Source organism: Cicer arietinum, chromosome 6, assembly GCF_000331145.2.
Source record: "Cicer arietinum cultivar CDC Frontier isolate Library 1 chromosome 6, Cicar.CDCFrontier_v2.0, whole genome shotgun sequence".
In the NCBI taxonomy this organism is placed as follows: Eukaryota; Viridiplantae; Streptophyta; class Magnoliopsida; order Fabales; family Fabaceae; genus Cicer; species Cicer arietinum.
Window position 1 is genome coordinate 26,562,898 of NC_021165.2, and position 17,004 is coordinate 26,579,901.

General features: G+C 28.5%; 2 protein-coding genes across 2 annotated transcripts; both read right to left on the bottom strand.

The window, feature by feature from the left end:
• Window positions 1-3,245: 3,245 nt before the first annotated feature.
• Window positions 3,246-3,617, bottom strand: LOC101513959 (uncharacterized). Its single transcript, XM_004506871.1, has one exon. The coding sequence runs from the start codon at window positions 3,615-3,617 to the stop codon at window positions 3,246-3,248; it is 372 nt and encodes a 123-aa protein (XP_004506928.1).
• Window positions 3,618-14,935: 11,318 nt separating this feature from the next.
• LOC101513630 (uncharacterized) lies at window positions 14,936-15,310 on the bottom strand. Its single transcript, XM_004506870.1, has one exon. The coding sequence runs from the start codon at window positions 15,308-15,310 to the stop codon at window positions 14,936-14,938; it is 375 nt and encodes a 124-aa protein (XP_004506927.1).
• Between the last annotated feature and the right edge of the window lie 1,694 nt (window positions 15,311-17,004).

Sequence of the window (17,004 nt, forward strand, 5' to 3'; positions counted from 1 at the left end):
AACATAAAATAGTTTAACAAACCAATGTGTTTGGAGTACATGCACTAAAACTAAGCCTAAAAGCTATTTATTTATATAGTGATGGCACAAACCCAATTTTCCCCACTCTTTTTTAACATTCCTCAACACCACCTCAGCAAAGCACATACTTAAATTAGATAGGACTAAGAAAAAGAATAGGGGAACAATGGATAATTAAGAATATAAAAATGCTTTTTTATGTCGGCAATTCAAATTGGATCCTAAAACTTTTTTTAAAGATTCTTAGTGACTGTAATATTACGTAGTCACATGGGGCATGACTTGTAAAGTTACTTTGGGCTCTTTGAAAGTTTAGAAGAAAGTAGAGATATTTTTTTTAGGGAATTTAGTAATTTTTGTTTTTATTTTTTATTTTTTATTTTTTAAGAGAATATTTTTTGGAAAATGATAAATAAAAATTTATACATATTTTTAATATTGAAAGAATTATAACAATACATAAAAATTTATTAAAATTATTTAAAATTCTTCTCTAATACAATTTTTTAATTTTCAGAAAGTTAAGGAAATTTTATATTAATAAAGAAAATATAAACTTCATTTCTTTCGTTCGTAAACCCTCAATTCTTTCCACTTAATTTTTTATTTTTTATTTTTAAAGTTCTCATCTCCATTCCTAAACTCCTAAATACACTTTTGGAGAAAGAAAAACTCTAATACTTATTATTTGTTTGATTATGTTTTACTTTTTAGCTTTTAAAAATTATTTTTTAAATAAATTTTAGAAATATGTTTTTAAAAAGAAAATATAAAAAAAATATATTTTGCAACTCTAATTTTTAAAATAATTTTTAATTAAAGAGTTAAAAAAACTAAAAAATTAAAAATAAAACACTATTTATCTATTTTACTTTTTTAATTTTAAAAAATATAATATTAAAAATAATTTTACAAAATAATTTTAAAAAATAAGTAATTCAAACAGATTTTTTACTCTTGAGTTATTTTCTCAATTACGATTTTCTTTTTATTAGGGGAGATACAACCTTTGTAAAAAGATTAATAACCACTTGTTTGAGAAAATCTGCTCAAGCCGAAGAAAGACTACAACCACATGTGACATGTTGAAGGATCTTAAAAAAACAAAATTGAACAATTTTAGATAGAATATACACAAATAGAACTGTGGAAAAAATCCGATTATGAGGTCCAAATCTAAAATCGGATCCACATCCATTTTAAATATCCGGTTAAAATTATATAGTTATAATCCGGTTTATTTATAAACCGGTTGGATAACCACTTGTGTTTTATATTTGAATTTGGTTTTTATCCACTACCAATATTTTGTTAATTTTGAGATTTTATTTCTTGAAAAAAATATGACTATTTTTTTTCAAAAAAATTTTAAATCAAATTTTTTCTCAAAAAAAAATTTGGTGAGAATTTTTTTAAAAATTTATCGAAAAAATTGATTTTTTTAAATAACCGATTTTTAAACTATGAATAAATATTTTTTTTTAAAAAAATCAATTTTAAAATTAAAATTTTCAAAACTGGTTGCTTAATTATAAACCGGTTATTTATTCATAACTAATTTTACAATTGGTTTTATAACCGGTTTTTAGTCAAATAATAAATTTGATTATAAATCTAAATCTATATATTAGTTTTAAAATGAATATAATTTAATTTTTTTTTAAAAAAACAACCATTAACAGCCGTATACAAACACACAATGTGGTTTGACACTTTTTTTATCTACATTCTTAAAAATGTCTCAAGAAATGTATCAACTATATATCTAAAATAAGTTTACCTTAAAATTGTACATTACTTTACAAACTCAAGTGTTTTAAAAAGTGTTAAAATACTCACCACGTAAACTTATTACCTACTCATTTCAGAAAACATTTACTACAAAAAAGATCCAAATTTCTCCAAGTACGAAACCTTTAGAAAGCGACAAAAAAATCCTTTATAAATGAAATAATTATGTGATTCTCCAAGGGGTTTGGGTTGTGGATAATGATTTATATTAAAAATGATTTTTAAGAGATTTGTTTCGTAAAAAAGTCTCTAAGGAATTTGCGTGTCGATAAATAGTTTTCAATGTTTTAATATGTAAAAAACAAAATTAAAAAATTTCAATGGCTATTAAATAATAATTAATATTTAATAATTAGAAGTTTCTTCTTCTTTTAATTAAATTATTTAAAAAATAATAATTGAAAATCACAAATTAAATAATTAAAAAAAGTATCAAATAATTTATGAAGAGGTACATACAACCAAACGTCCTAAGGTAAACAAAAGTCGAATAAATGAAACATATCAAAAAATTTAAGAAGCATCATCATTATCATCATAGAAGTCTTCTCCAAAAGTAGAGTCATTAGTTTGTAATTGTACCCTCAATTCCTCATGACACCTCACGTAGTTATAGAAATAATTAGTTTGTAATTGAGGTAATGCTCATTCACATTTAAATTATTGTGATATATATAATTGAATTGGTTATAACTTCATACCCCACAATTCTCCTATTATCAACTTTCTATAATTTAGACAGATTTCTGTGTCTTCGGACATTTGGTGTTTTTGGGTCTTCTGAACAAAATTATTTTTGAGGGGGACTATTGATTTTGAAGGATTAATAACACAAATTAAAATTAGATAGGGGGATTACTAATTTATAAGAATTTTTCTTATACAAATTTAGAATTTTTAACTAAAGATTAATTAAATATGAACTTTTAAGTGATAGAAATATAAAAAAAGGAGTCTAAATTTTGTGGCAGAGATTTTTAAATTTTATAAATATGTATGCATAAAATTATTCAAAAATTTATCGATGTTTTTGAATTAATTTAAAAACAGATACTAAAATTGTTGATACAAAATATGATATACTTACAGAGACAACAAATTTATTTAACTATTTAAACTTTTAGTCAAAAGACCCTCTCCATTTCTCAAAGGAAAATATATATATATATAAACTAAAAAAAATGGAAAATAAAGACCCCACCAAACATCTAAAGGCAAAAAAATGATAAAAGCATATATAAACTAAAAATGGAGAAATGAAATCATATGATAGAATATCATTTTTACAAATTTAATCTAATAGTCGAAATTGATTTACATGATAAGATAACAAACTTTTTATACAACTATACATAAATCGTAATTTACATAAAGAAAAAAAGGGGAAAAATTGAGTCCAAATTAAAGAACTCAAAATAACACCATGTTGTTAGCTAGCTCTCATCATTTGTCTCCGTTATTTCTTTTTCATCCATCACTTCCATACTTACCTTAAAATTCTTACACGGTGCTGCAAATCGAGCTGAGAACGACCGTGAAAAATTATCAGGATCTTCAGTCAAGTAGCCATCATCAAAGTTTTGTAAGTAAGAGATTGGATCATATACAAAAGTAGGTGAAGATGATTTCAAAATTCTTCTCTTCTTTTCTCTCTTGATTTTTCTCCACAATGTTTTCAAGCTTGAAACCTTTATTCTAGTAACAAATTGATTGACATAAACAATAGGGTCGTGGCCAATTCTCTCATATTTTGACCAAGTTCTTTTGTTTCTAATACTTAGACGGTGGCAATTATCAAGGTTCATGGTGTATAGAGTAGATAAGATAGGAAGCATAAAATGGTTTTAGGAATCAATGTGTTTGGAGTGCAAGTACTAAGACTACTAATAAGACCAAAGGCTATTTATATAGTGATTGTATGAACCCACTTTTCCTTTTCTTTTTTAACACTCCTCAGCACCACCTCAGCAAAGCACAAACTTTGATCTAGCTAGATAGGACTAAGAAAAAGAAAAAGAAAAAAAGTTTGGATAATAAAAGTTTCCTTTTGATGTCTGCAATTCAAATTGGTTCTTATATACTTTGTTTAAAAGATTTTTGGTGACTCTAATACTACGTACTCTCTTTTGCTTAAATATAGTGATGGAACGGCGTAAAGAAAAAAAAATTAACATAACAAATTATTATTGATTTTGGTCGATTAAAAAATATAAAAAATAAATGCTAATAAAAATTATTGTATTTAATCAAAAATAAAAAAATTAATATTTGATTTAAATTTTAAGTTAGATTAAAAATAAAAAAAACTGATATATTTAAGGTTGGAAGGAACACTCACATGGGACATGATTAGTCAATTTTTTTTTTTTTTTTTTGTAACAAAAAAGGAACTGAAAAGAATTTCGCACATGATTACGAGATTCTGAGTTCGAAATTAAAATATAAATTTAATCTAATAATATCAATATTTATCAATTAAATTATGTGTATTTTTCAAATTATTTTTGAGAAAAAAACGTTTCAAAAACTTAAGGTGAACTCCTTGTTTATTTTTTCAATAACTATTTTTTATTAGGAGAATTATACAACCTACTAAGAAGAACCACTTGTTTGATAAAATCCGTACAAGCCGGAGAGTTCACATGTTGAAGGTTCTATAGATAGAATATACACAAACACTACAAATTAATTTGGTTCGATACTTTTTAACTGCATTCATAAAAATGTATCAAGACATATATTATAAGTTGTTAAGATAAACTCTTATCGAGCAATTGTGCGTATTTTGAAAATTATAAAATGCATTCACTACATAGAAGTATTATCTGAAATTATTAAGTTAAAGAATCGCACAAATAATTATGCATATCATGAAAATTAATCACTTACATATTATAAAATGCATTCACTACACATGAAATACACTAATTTCTCATAACCCCTCAAAATTGCAACAAAAAGAAAAGATCTTATAACCCCTCAAACGATTATCTTTTATTTAAAATGAAATTTTAGTCCATTCATTTTAAAATTGATTTTCCCTTGTTAACTAATTATTGGATTTTTATGGTCTCCGCCATTTTTAATGATATGACACTCTTATTAATAACATAACATTTGAATGATATTATTTTTGTAATTTGCAATGTGAAGGGAGAGAGTAGCTTCCTTTGTGGAGTTAGAATTCCCATATATGAAGACGATGAAGCAAAGTGAGACTAAATTTGAGACATCTTTACATTATACTCCTCCCATATACATAATAAAAAAAGTAATTAATTCAAATAATAATAATGGTGTTAAAAGATAACTTCACAATTTTTGTTAACATATAATTTGATGGAAAACTACAAGAAAAACTCTAATGACAAAATGAGTCAAAGTTACAAGGAATAGAGATGACAAAAGGAGTGTTCTCTTTTTTAACACTCCTCAGCACCACTTCATCAAGCACATACCTTAAAGGAGTATAAAAATTCCTTTTGATGTCGGCAATTTCAAATTAGATCATAAAACATTATTTAAAGATTCTTAAAAAAAACGAATGTTACTTTTGAGAAAGAAACTGAATATTTAAAAAACCGAATAATTCAATACCGTATTTTGAAGAATAACACTTATCTATATTTATAAAAATGCCCAAGAAATGTATTAGTTATCTAAAATAAGTTTATATGATTGTAATTCGTCTAAAATTGTGAATCTCCCTACAAACACAATGTTATAAATATGTCTAGATCAATTGTCCAAAAGATATAACGAAATTGATGAAGTTTGATAGTAAAATCAAAAGAAAAAAAAAAAACAAGAAACTGCATAATTTAAATAGAAATTGAAAATCATAAGATGAACACACATAATTTTTAATTCGATTTAGAATTAAACTCCTATATTTGAGAAACAAAATCCTTCTTAAATTAATCACTAATATGGTAGAAAAATTATAAGCTTTTTTTGTTCAATGATTCATGGTGAATCAAAAAAATTAACTCTTTCAATTTTTCTTTTTCTTTCATCATGTTTCCTCTCTAAAATTGTCATTATGAATTCAACATTGATTCCAACTTCAGAACTGATTTAAGCCTTATATACACAAGTCAGTTATATTAGAGAGCATAAGAAAATAGTTATAACCAACGACAGAAGCTAGCATTAAGTTGGTTTGTTTCGCACGCAGATCGTCCAAATTTGATCCCTTTAGTCCTCTTGTTCAATAATGTCTAAATTTATTTAGTGTGACAATTTTTGTAAACGTGTAGCAAGATTGTCACTTGTATGCACCTTTACTATATTGATCTCACTCTTTTCAATGACATCTCTAATAAAGTGAAGTTTAACATCTATGTGCTTGATGTGTTTATGATACATTTGATTTTTACTCAAATAAATGATACTTTGACTTTGAGAGAGCAATTTTATTAGTGGGGTTAGAACCCCGTGATGAAGACAATGAGGTGAATTGAGATTGAATTTGAGACATCTTTGCCTTATACTCCTCCCATATGCATAATTTCACGATTTTCATAAGATAAATGTTGACAACAAACATTATATATGGCTAATAGTGATGAAGAGGATAAGGAAATTAGTCAAAATTACATGCAATAGAGATGACAAAACAAAGTTTAACATAAAAATCAAATTATCCAAACTCACCATAACATCAAATGATTATATATTGACCGATAGAAAATAAACACTATAATTGAAAATGAAGAAATGAAGAGGGAGGACGATGCACCGTACGATTTAATTGTGCATCATAGAAATAGCCTCTTAAAATACCCTTATTAATAGTAATTAGTGGAGTAGTTAGACGAGTTGAATTACAATGTAAATAAATGTATATTCAAGTATACTGATTCAAACTAATGGAAATAAATTTCATCTAATATGAAAAATAAGAAATTTCACATCTTACATATATGTACGAAAAGAAATCATAAAACAGATTATCACTTTTGTGAAATATAACAAATAGTTAAAATAGATTTACAAGATAACTATATCTTAAGTACAATTTACTTGATAGCTGCAAGGACATCGATATACATGATTACTTTGACTTTGATATTTTTTATTTCTTCAAATTTATTGTGGGTGAGAGTCTAGCCACTAAATTATTTGAACAATAAAATATTTACAAGATAACTAAGCCTTTGAACACCTACATATAATCATCATTCACAAAGGAAAAAGGGGAAAATTTGAGTTCAAAATTAAGAACTCTACATTACATCATGTTGCTACTAGCTCTCATCATTTATCTCTAATATTTCTTCATCATCCAATATCACATTAATAATTTTCTCAAAGTTCTTAGACGGTGCTGCAAATCGAGCTGAAAACGACCGTGAAAAAATATCAGGATCTTCGGTCAAATTGCCGTCATCAAAGTTTTGTAAGTAAGAGTTAGGATCCACAAAGTTTTCATGCTTGTAACCTTTATTCTAGTGACAAATTCATTGACATATACAATAGGATCGTAGCCAATTCTCTCATATTTTAACCAAGTTCTTTTGTTTTTGATACTTAGACGGTGACAATTTTCAAGGTTCATGGTGTATGGAACAGATAACACAGGAAGCATAAAGTAGTTTAAGGAACCAATGTGTTTGGAGTGCATGAACTAAGACTAAGAATAAAGGCTATTTATATAGTGATGGTATGAACCACTTTCCTTTTTCTTTTTTTACACTCCTCAGCACCACCTCAGCAAAGCACATACTTTACACTAAATTGGACTAAGAAAAAGAAAAGGTGGAATAATGGATAATCTTGGAAAGCTAAAATTTCCTTTTGATGTCAGCAATTCAAATTGGATTTTACATGCTTTTTATTTTTTTTATTTTTAAGATTCTTGGTGACTGTATAACACTACATAGTCACATGGGGCATGGCTTAATTGTCAAGTTATTTGGAGAAACAAGAAGAATGTTCTAAAAATTTAAAAGTTAGTCTATATTAATTGCTTTCTCAATTATAAACAAAAATAGTTGACTAAATATATATTAGTAATAGCTATTAACCACATTTATTTTTCTGATTATAAAAAATAATATCATTTCTCAAATTATTATTTATTTTTAAAATCACATTTTAAAATAATATCACACTTATTAATAATAGTGGCTAACCACATTTATGTCTTTTTTTTTTTTTTTTTTATATATTTACAAACTGCTAATCTGCATTGGTCACTCCCTATGTATATGATTTGATTAGGGATTAAGTTACTCTAGGAGTAACTCTGCTTATAGTTACTGTGCAAAATAATTCCTTATAAATATTGAGTTTCATCGATCAAACTATTGAGCTGATCCTAACCCTGACCAGTAGCAGATGAGATGAGGATGCAAATTTTAATATACCTTAGAAGGCCTGACGTCACTATAAATGTAACGACCATGCACCATCTAGGTACACAAAATCTATCCTTACCGTCTAGGCCATCATTCTTGGACTACTTTGAGTGGCCGATCTTTAACTGAATTATTGGGGTGATCGAAATTTTAAAAATTTAATAGATAAATAAAAAATATGATATTATATTGCATATAAATATTTTAAGTGGTAAATATATAAAAATATATTGAAAAGGGGTAGTAGATCAAATTTTGATTTACATTTTTTAATAATTAAAAATTAGTTGAAATTTAGGTTGGAAATTTTATTTTATTTTATAATTATAGTTGTTGTTTTTGTAATTTTTTTATAATAGACGTCTGGATTATAAGTTTGTATACAAGTTTATGTATTTTGTTCAGGGTCGTTTTAAAATTTTTGGAGACAGTGTTTTAATTTAAAAAATTGAGCCTAAAATAAAAAATAAAAAAAATACATTTTTAATAATTTAAAAAATTGATAAAGTAAATTTTAGTCAATTTACACATATCAATCTACATTATGCGATGATGATCTACACATAACAATCTACACGCATTGCCATTTTATTATACCAATCTCAACAAGATAATCCAACAACCACAATTCAACTTATAAAACTAATTCTATTCCTAAAATACACATATTATATATCCAAAAATTACACCAACATACACCACAATATTTATATTAATTAGCATATTTATTAACATATGTCATGTTATGTCCAGTTGAAATTCATCACTAAATATAATTTGGTTTTCACAACTTTGTCACATTTAATAATTATTCATTTTTCAATTTTTCTAACATAAATATTTTTTTAATATAAAATTTAACTAATTTCATACATTCCATCAAATTCATATGTAAAAGTTTCTTCTAAATTATATTTCAAATCACAACTCTACGTTTGATTTTGAGAACATCCTTCTATACTCGTCCCCACACATATAGAGAAGATAAAGATGAATGTCTATTAGAATTAGAATAGTAATTTTAGAATTTGGGTACATAAAGTACAAATATAAAATTTTGAATTAACTGATTTAGACATGCTTAGAGTTCGGCTTAGTCCATAAAATATATATCAATTTTTATTGAAAAAATAGCACTCAATTGTCTCTTATAACTAAGACAATAATATTTTTTTAAAAATTATTGAAAACTTTAGAATGACTGATAAAATGTAAAGTAAAAATAGCAGTATTTATAAAAAAATTATTGAAAATTTTGGGGTGTCTGTGACCACCCTACGTCTTAACTAATTATGCCACTTACTACCCTAGATCAATTATACTTAAAAAAAAAAAAAAAAACTTATTATACGTCTATTTGAAGTTAATTAATGAAGTATCAAATAGTGCTAAAATTTTATGAAAATTTGTGAAGTGTATTTATTCAATAAGAAATTTGAATTAGACGGTTGAATGTGTGCTTCTTGGCAAAGGAGCGAACAATTGATCACATTTGTAGATCTTAAGGTGAAACTATTACAACTTTTGGAAATCTTTGGGTCCTTTGGAAAGTGAATTCATTAGGTAAGGTTTTCTTGGATTTCAACTTCTCATCGTCAAATTATATGTACTCAATTTGGTCAGTCGGGGCCTGGAAACTTTAATTGGGGTTGTTACAGTTGTCGTCATGGTCACCAGACTTCAATCCTAGTACGCAAAAACTGTTAGATAATGTTATTATATATTAGTAGTAAAGGTATTTTAGACATTTCTATTCTCTTGTATATATACTCATTGTAACCCTATTAACTTGAGTTTTGTTCATTCTATGTTATGAAACCCTAGAGTGGTTGTTTCTCTTCTTCCTCTTTTTATTGTTAACATGGTATCAAAGAGCTTTGATTGATTTTGGGATCTATTGTAAAGAAGAGAGAGACTATTTTGATAGGAAAGGCAACCACCAAAAGAGAAAAGAGAAGAGTAACCATATTCCTGATTTTGTTAAATCAGTCTAAAAAAAACATTAATTGCGCATTTGTTAACCGTGGGATCAGACTGATTTTTGGACACCAGGTTCGCAATATTCAGGTCTTCGTCTTCAACGGTCGGATCGGCGAATCAACGTCTAGTGGGGGAGAAATCGTGCTCTCACAACATTAGGTTATCCCTAATTTATTTTGTCTCAGTGATTGTGTTTGTCGTATTTCCTGTCATTATTTGTTATGGCTGGTGCTAAGAATGATTCTCTTCAAGCTGTTAGTGTTCACCTCAATGGACAAAATTACTCTTATTGGAGTTATGTGATGAAAAAAAATTTGATTGGAAAAGATATGTGGGGTTTTGTTGATGGAACTTATGTTAAGCGTACAGATAAAAAGGATGAAACTCAATATGCAAAAGATCTGAAAATATGGAATGTTAATAATTCAAAAATTATTACTTGTATTAATAATTCTGTTGAGTTGTCTATAGGAGTACAACTAGCAAAATATGATACTGCTAAAGAGATTTGGAATCACTTGAAACGTTTGTATGTTCAGTCTAACTTTGCAAAACGTTATCAGTTGGAAAGTGATATTAGAGCCCTTAAGTAGAACAATATGACCATTCAAGAATTCTATTCGACAATGACTAATTTGTGGGATCAATTGACTCTTATGAATCACCCGAGTTGAAAGATGTCAAAGCATACATTGATCAAAGAGAGGAACAATGTCTGGTTTGGTTTTTGATGGCTCTTCGTGGGGTATTTTACATCGTTCCCCCATTCCTAATGTTGAATCAGTAGTTAGTGAATTGTTGGCAGAAGAAATCATACTTAAGATTCATTTTGGTGTGTCAGATAAGGGAATTCTCTCAACTCATCCATCTGTTTTTATTGCTCTTGTTCAAAAAGGAACATCTCAATGGAGAGTTGGGCATGATAATGATGAATGTGCATTTTGCAAAGAAAAATGTCATTGGAAAGCACATTGTCTGAAATTGGGGAGAACACATATGAATAAGTTTAGAGGGTCATCGTCCAATGTTGTTGCTTCTGCTTCTCCTACCATTGGCTCTAGTTCGGGTTCTATATACTCATCTGAGACTGCTTCCCAAATATCTGATACTGCAGAACAACTTTAAAGACTTCTTGTCACTCAATCACATGCCATGCCTGCCACCTCTTCTAAAGGTTTGAACTCCTCTGGTATGTCAGGTATATCTCCTTCCATATGAATTCTTGATTCTGGAGCATCTCATCATATGACATACGATGATAAATATTTTGTGTTTGTGAAACCTGTCTCGTCTATGTCAGTTATGACTGCTGATGGCACTCTTATGCAACTAGCAGGTATTGGTTCTATCTCCACACCTAACTTGTCTCTTTCTAATGTTTATTATATTCCTAATCTTACTGAGTCTTGCTTTTGTTAGTCAAATATGTGATTTCGGTTACTCGGTTATGTTTTCTTCTATTTCTTGTTGTGTGCAGGATCCACATTCCAGGAGGCAGATTGGGACATGCCATAGACATGGGGGACTTTATGTTTTGGATGACCTACGACTCCCATATACTATAGCCTCAACAACTACTGCTGACTTGTTATCTAGTTTTCACTTGAATTCCTTATCTTCTAGTTTTTATTTATGGCATTCTCGCCTTGGACATGTATCTGCTTCTAGATTAAAATATTTGGCTTCTACTGGAGCCTTAGGAAAGTTACAACCCTGTGATATCTCAGATTGTTGTGGTTGTAAACTTGCTAAATTTCCAGCTTTACCGTTTAGTAAAAGTGTTTTCGTTTCATATGCGCCTTTTGATTTAGTTCACTATGATGTTTGGGGTCCATCACTGGTTCTCACCAAAAATGGATCTAGATATTATGTTTTGTTTATTGATGATTACACTCGTTATTGTTTGGTTTATCTTATGAAAAAATCGGTTTGAATTTTTTGACATTTATCATATATTTCGTGCAATGGTCAAAACTCAACATAATTTTGTTATAAAGTGTTCTCGTTGTGATTTAGGTCTTGAATATACCTCTATTAAATTTTCTGAATTACTTGCTTATGATGGCATCCTCCACCAAACATCTTGTACTGATACTCCTCAACAAAATGAAGTTGCTGAAAGGAAACACCGTCATATTATAGAGACTGCTCGTTCCCTTTTGTTGTCCGCTTCAGTTCCTAGTGAGTTTTGGGGAGAAGCAATTCTTATTGTTGTTCATGTTATTAATAGAATTTCATCCTGTATCATATTAGGTTTGTCTCCCTTTGAAAAATTGTATGCTTATACCCCTGATTACTACTCTTTGAAAGTTTTTGGTTCTACTTGTTTTGTTCTTCACCCTCAAGTAGAGCGCAATAAGTTGTCTTCTCGTTCAGCCATGTGTGTTTTTCTTTGTTGTGGGGATGGTCAAAAGGGTTATCGTTGTTTCTCAAACCAAGCTCGAGGAGCTTGTATAAGACCATATAGAGCCTTTTTTAACTTACATAGTTCCCCTTGATTATGAGAAACTCCTTGTGGAGGGACCATATAGACTTCTTCATGAAGCTCACCATTTAAAAAAGCATTTATGACATCCCTCTTGTCCCCTCGACTGTCCAACCACCTCCTGCGATTGTTGATCCTCCTCGTTACTCCTCTCGTCAACGTAAGTCTACTCAGTTACTTGATTTTGTCTATTCCACTTACTCAGTTTTGTTTGCTTCTTTCTTAACCTCTATTTACAGTTTGTCTGAGCTCTCTTCCTATAAAGAGATTGTTCTTGATCCTCTTTGGCAGCAGGATATGGCAGAAGAACTATCTGCATTGCACAAAACCAACACTTGGAAATTAGTACCTCTTCCTCCTGGAAAACATGCTATTGGGTCTCGTTGGGTATACGAGATCAAAACTAAGTCTGATGGGTCAGTTGAGCGCTACAAAGCACGTCTTGTTGCTAAGAGTTTCTCTCAACACTATGGTAGGAATTATGAAGAAACTTTTGCTCTTGTAGCCAAGATGACCACTATTCGTACTCTTACTGTAGTTGCATCTATTCGTCAATGGCATATTTCCCAAATGGATGTCAAAAATGCTTTTTTAAATGGTGAGCTTCATGAAGAAGTCTATATGGTCCCTCCACAAGGAGTTTCTCATAATCAAGGGGAAGTATGTAAGTTAAAAAATGCTCTATATGGTCTTAAACAAGCTCCTTGAGCTTGGTTTGAGAAATTCTCTATTGTGATCACTTCTCTTGGTTTCCTCTCTAGTGAACATGACTCTGCATTGTTTATAAAGTCCACCATTTATGGTCGCATTATACTTTCTCTATATGTTGATGATATGATTATTACAGGTGATGATGTTAGTGGAATCAATGAATTAAAATTGCAGTTAGACAAACAATTTGAGATGAAGGACTTGGGAATTCTTCACTATTTCTTGGGGATTGAAGTTGCCTACTCTCTTAGAGTTTGTTTTTTAATCGAAGATTTTGCAATTTTTTTTTCTAGATTTATGATAAACATGATGAATATGATAAAGATGTTATGGAGATTTCCAGGATTTATTTTTTATTTAATTAATACAAAAGTCAGAAGAAAAATAAAAAAGACATAGCTTACCACCTCTACATTTTTTTTAATAAAAATTGAAGGAAAAAAAATGATTAACTTGTTCATGTTTCAAAAGATCCATACGGGAAGAATAATAATTACAATTAACTAATATAAAAGATTTATAGTATAATTTTGTCAAATCTATTAACTAATTTTTTAGTAATATCTTTGTTATTTTGTTTCTTAACTCTCCGTATTTTATTACAAATTAATGTCTTAATTATTTGAACTGCGTATAATTAAAAAAAAAAATCAGTTTAGTTGATTTTATTATAATATAAAATTTGATTTACAAAAATGGCGATACTATGCAAAAGCCATTCAAATCACGTACACCATCCACAATTATCATGTTCGTATCATTAAAAGTATCACATGGTACATCACATTACTCATCATATTCTCACCACACCTTATTTTTTAATTTTTTAATTGGTCTTCTTTCTCACTTTTGATTCCTCTTCTTTATATTCTACCTTGAATACCTCGTTCTCCTCCCTCCAATTCTCACTCCATTGGTATCACTATCAATGTGTTGAGGTTGGGAACCTTAGAGACCACTAGTGCAATCTATTGTATATTCCTTTCTAATCATTTCCCTCCCTCTTTCAGGAATATTGGGAGAGAGAAATGAAAGGAAATCTAGTGTGATTCGTGTATACTAAAATTTTAAATGTTTGAATTAAACGATCAACTAAAATTGTAATTATAGACAAAGTATATTAAAATATCCTTATAATAATTTATAGTTAATAGAATAGTTAGACCATTTGAATTTATATTCAAATAACTTGATTCACATCTGACTAATGAAAAGAAATATCGTCTAAAGATGAAAAATGAGAAAAAGATATATGATCAAAAAATGAGAAATGAAATAAAAAGATGCAATATTACTTTTACAAAATATAATCGACTAGTTAAAATAGATTTACAAGATAATTGTCTCCTAAGTACATCTCACTTAATAACTACGAGGAAATTGATATGTAGAGGACCGAGTTTGAATCTAAAATTCTCCACTTCTATACATTTAAGTACGTTGGTCTAATCACTGTACTATTTGACAAAAATAAAAATTTACAAGATAACTAAGCCTTTATACAATTATACATAAATTGTAATTCACAAGATCAGAGGGGAGTTGAGTCTAAATTAAAAAACAATAAATAACATCACGTTGCTAGCTAGCTCTCATCATTTAGCTCCAATATTTCTTCATCATCCAATATCACATTAATAATTTTCTCAAAGTTCTTAAACGGTGCTGCAAATCGAGCTGAGAACGACCGTGAAAAATTATCAGGATCTTCGGTCATGTAGCCATCATCAAAGTTTTGTAAGTAAGAACTAGGATCATATACAAAAGCAGGTGAAGATGATTTAAAATTTCTTCTCTTCTTCTCTCTTTTGATCTTCCTCCACAATGTTTTCAAGCTTGTAACCTTCATTCTAGTAACAAATTCATTGACATATACAATAGGGTCGTAGCCAAGTCTCTCATATTTTGACCAAGTTCTTTGGTTTTTGATACTTAACCGGTGGCAATTTTCAAGGTTCATTGTGTATGTAACTGTTTAAGGAAAAATTGTTTGTAGAACCAATGTGTTTGGAGTGCATGAACTAAGACTAAGACTAAAGGCTATTTATATAGTGATGGTATGAACCACTTTTCCCTTTTCTTTTTTTACACTCCTCAGCACCACCTCAGCAAAGCACATACTTTACACTAAATTGGACTAAGAAAAAGAAAAGGGGGAATAATGGATAATCTTGGAAAACTAAAATTTCCTTTTGATCTCAGCAATTCATATTGGATCTTACATGCTTTTTTTTTTTTTTTAAGATTCTTGATGACTGTGTAATACTACGTAGTCACATCACATGGGCATGTACCTAAAACCTACTCTATTATATATTTATTGCTCTACCAATTACAAACAAAAACCTAACTAAATACATATTTAAAGTTGTAGTAAACTACATCTATTTAATTTCTCAAATAATCATTTCTCCTTTTATTTAATTTATTTAATTTTGTATGGACAAATTAATTAAATATTACCTATATTTTGAACTACCAAATGTGTCTTATTTTTTAATTCCAAAAAAGTTGATTAGATGATGCATACTCTATATATGCTCAAAAGAACCACTTTGTTGGAGAAAACTTGAACAAGCTGATGAGTTCACTTACATAGTAATGGATCATAGAAAATCACATTGATAGAACACACAAAATTAACATAATTTGAAGACTAAAGTAATTTTTTTAGACCTCTAGAAAAATAAAAATAAAATTATGTAATAAAAAGACCTCCAAAACACTAAAAAGATTTACTTAATATAGAAAGGTTTCATATTCTAATATAAATTGGAGTAACTCTAAACAAAGTTACTTCTATATATATATATGCTAATTTGGTTGTTGATTCGGAATGAAAATTTTACATATTTGATTTATTATGAGTTATTCGGAGGAATAATTCAAGCAAAATGAAGTTAAATCTCACTTCTAATTATAATTAGTTTCAAAGATGAAATTTCTCATATATTATAGCTGAGCAAAATCAGTTGACTCGATTGAATTTGAACTACTCGAATGGACCATTTTGATATGTATGTGGGTGATAGTGGTTATGGATCACATTGATTCACAAATATAGGTATATATAGATTTGAGTGATCGAATGCAGGCGAGAAAAAATAAATTCAAGATTACCTAAATTTAATTGCTTCACTTAAAATTTTAGGTATAAAAATTTAAATTTTATAAGATAGGTCCATCACTCTCACTTTCATAACACCACCAATATGATAAATGAGTTGTTTGATAAAAACATATTCAAATATTGACAAAAGTATTAAAAATCTAATATATATTTTTTTAATTTAAAAACAAAATGAACACCCCGATAAAAAAAAAATTTATCACCTGAACTGATTAAAAAATAGTTAGAATTGAATCTACAAATTACAAACTCGATTTTTTATAATTTGGCAATATTAAAGAGAGATACCCCAAGAACTACGCAACATTATGAAAATTTGTAACCAATTTTTAGATGCACAGTTATTTTGGTTCAGTGTAAGTAAGGCCTCTATAAACAAGTATTGGTCGGTGCTTAAGCGTGCGATTTTGTGACATCATTTTAATTTTCAAATATGTTTAACCGTTTGTTCTTCGACACATGCTCGTGTCAATGTGAAGTCATGCATTTAACTTTAAGTACCTTTTGTGTCACCCAACACTCTT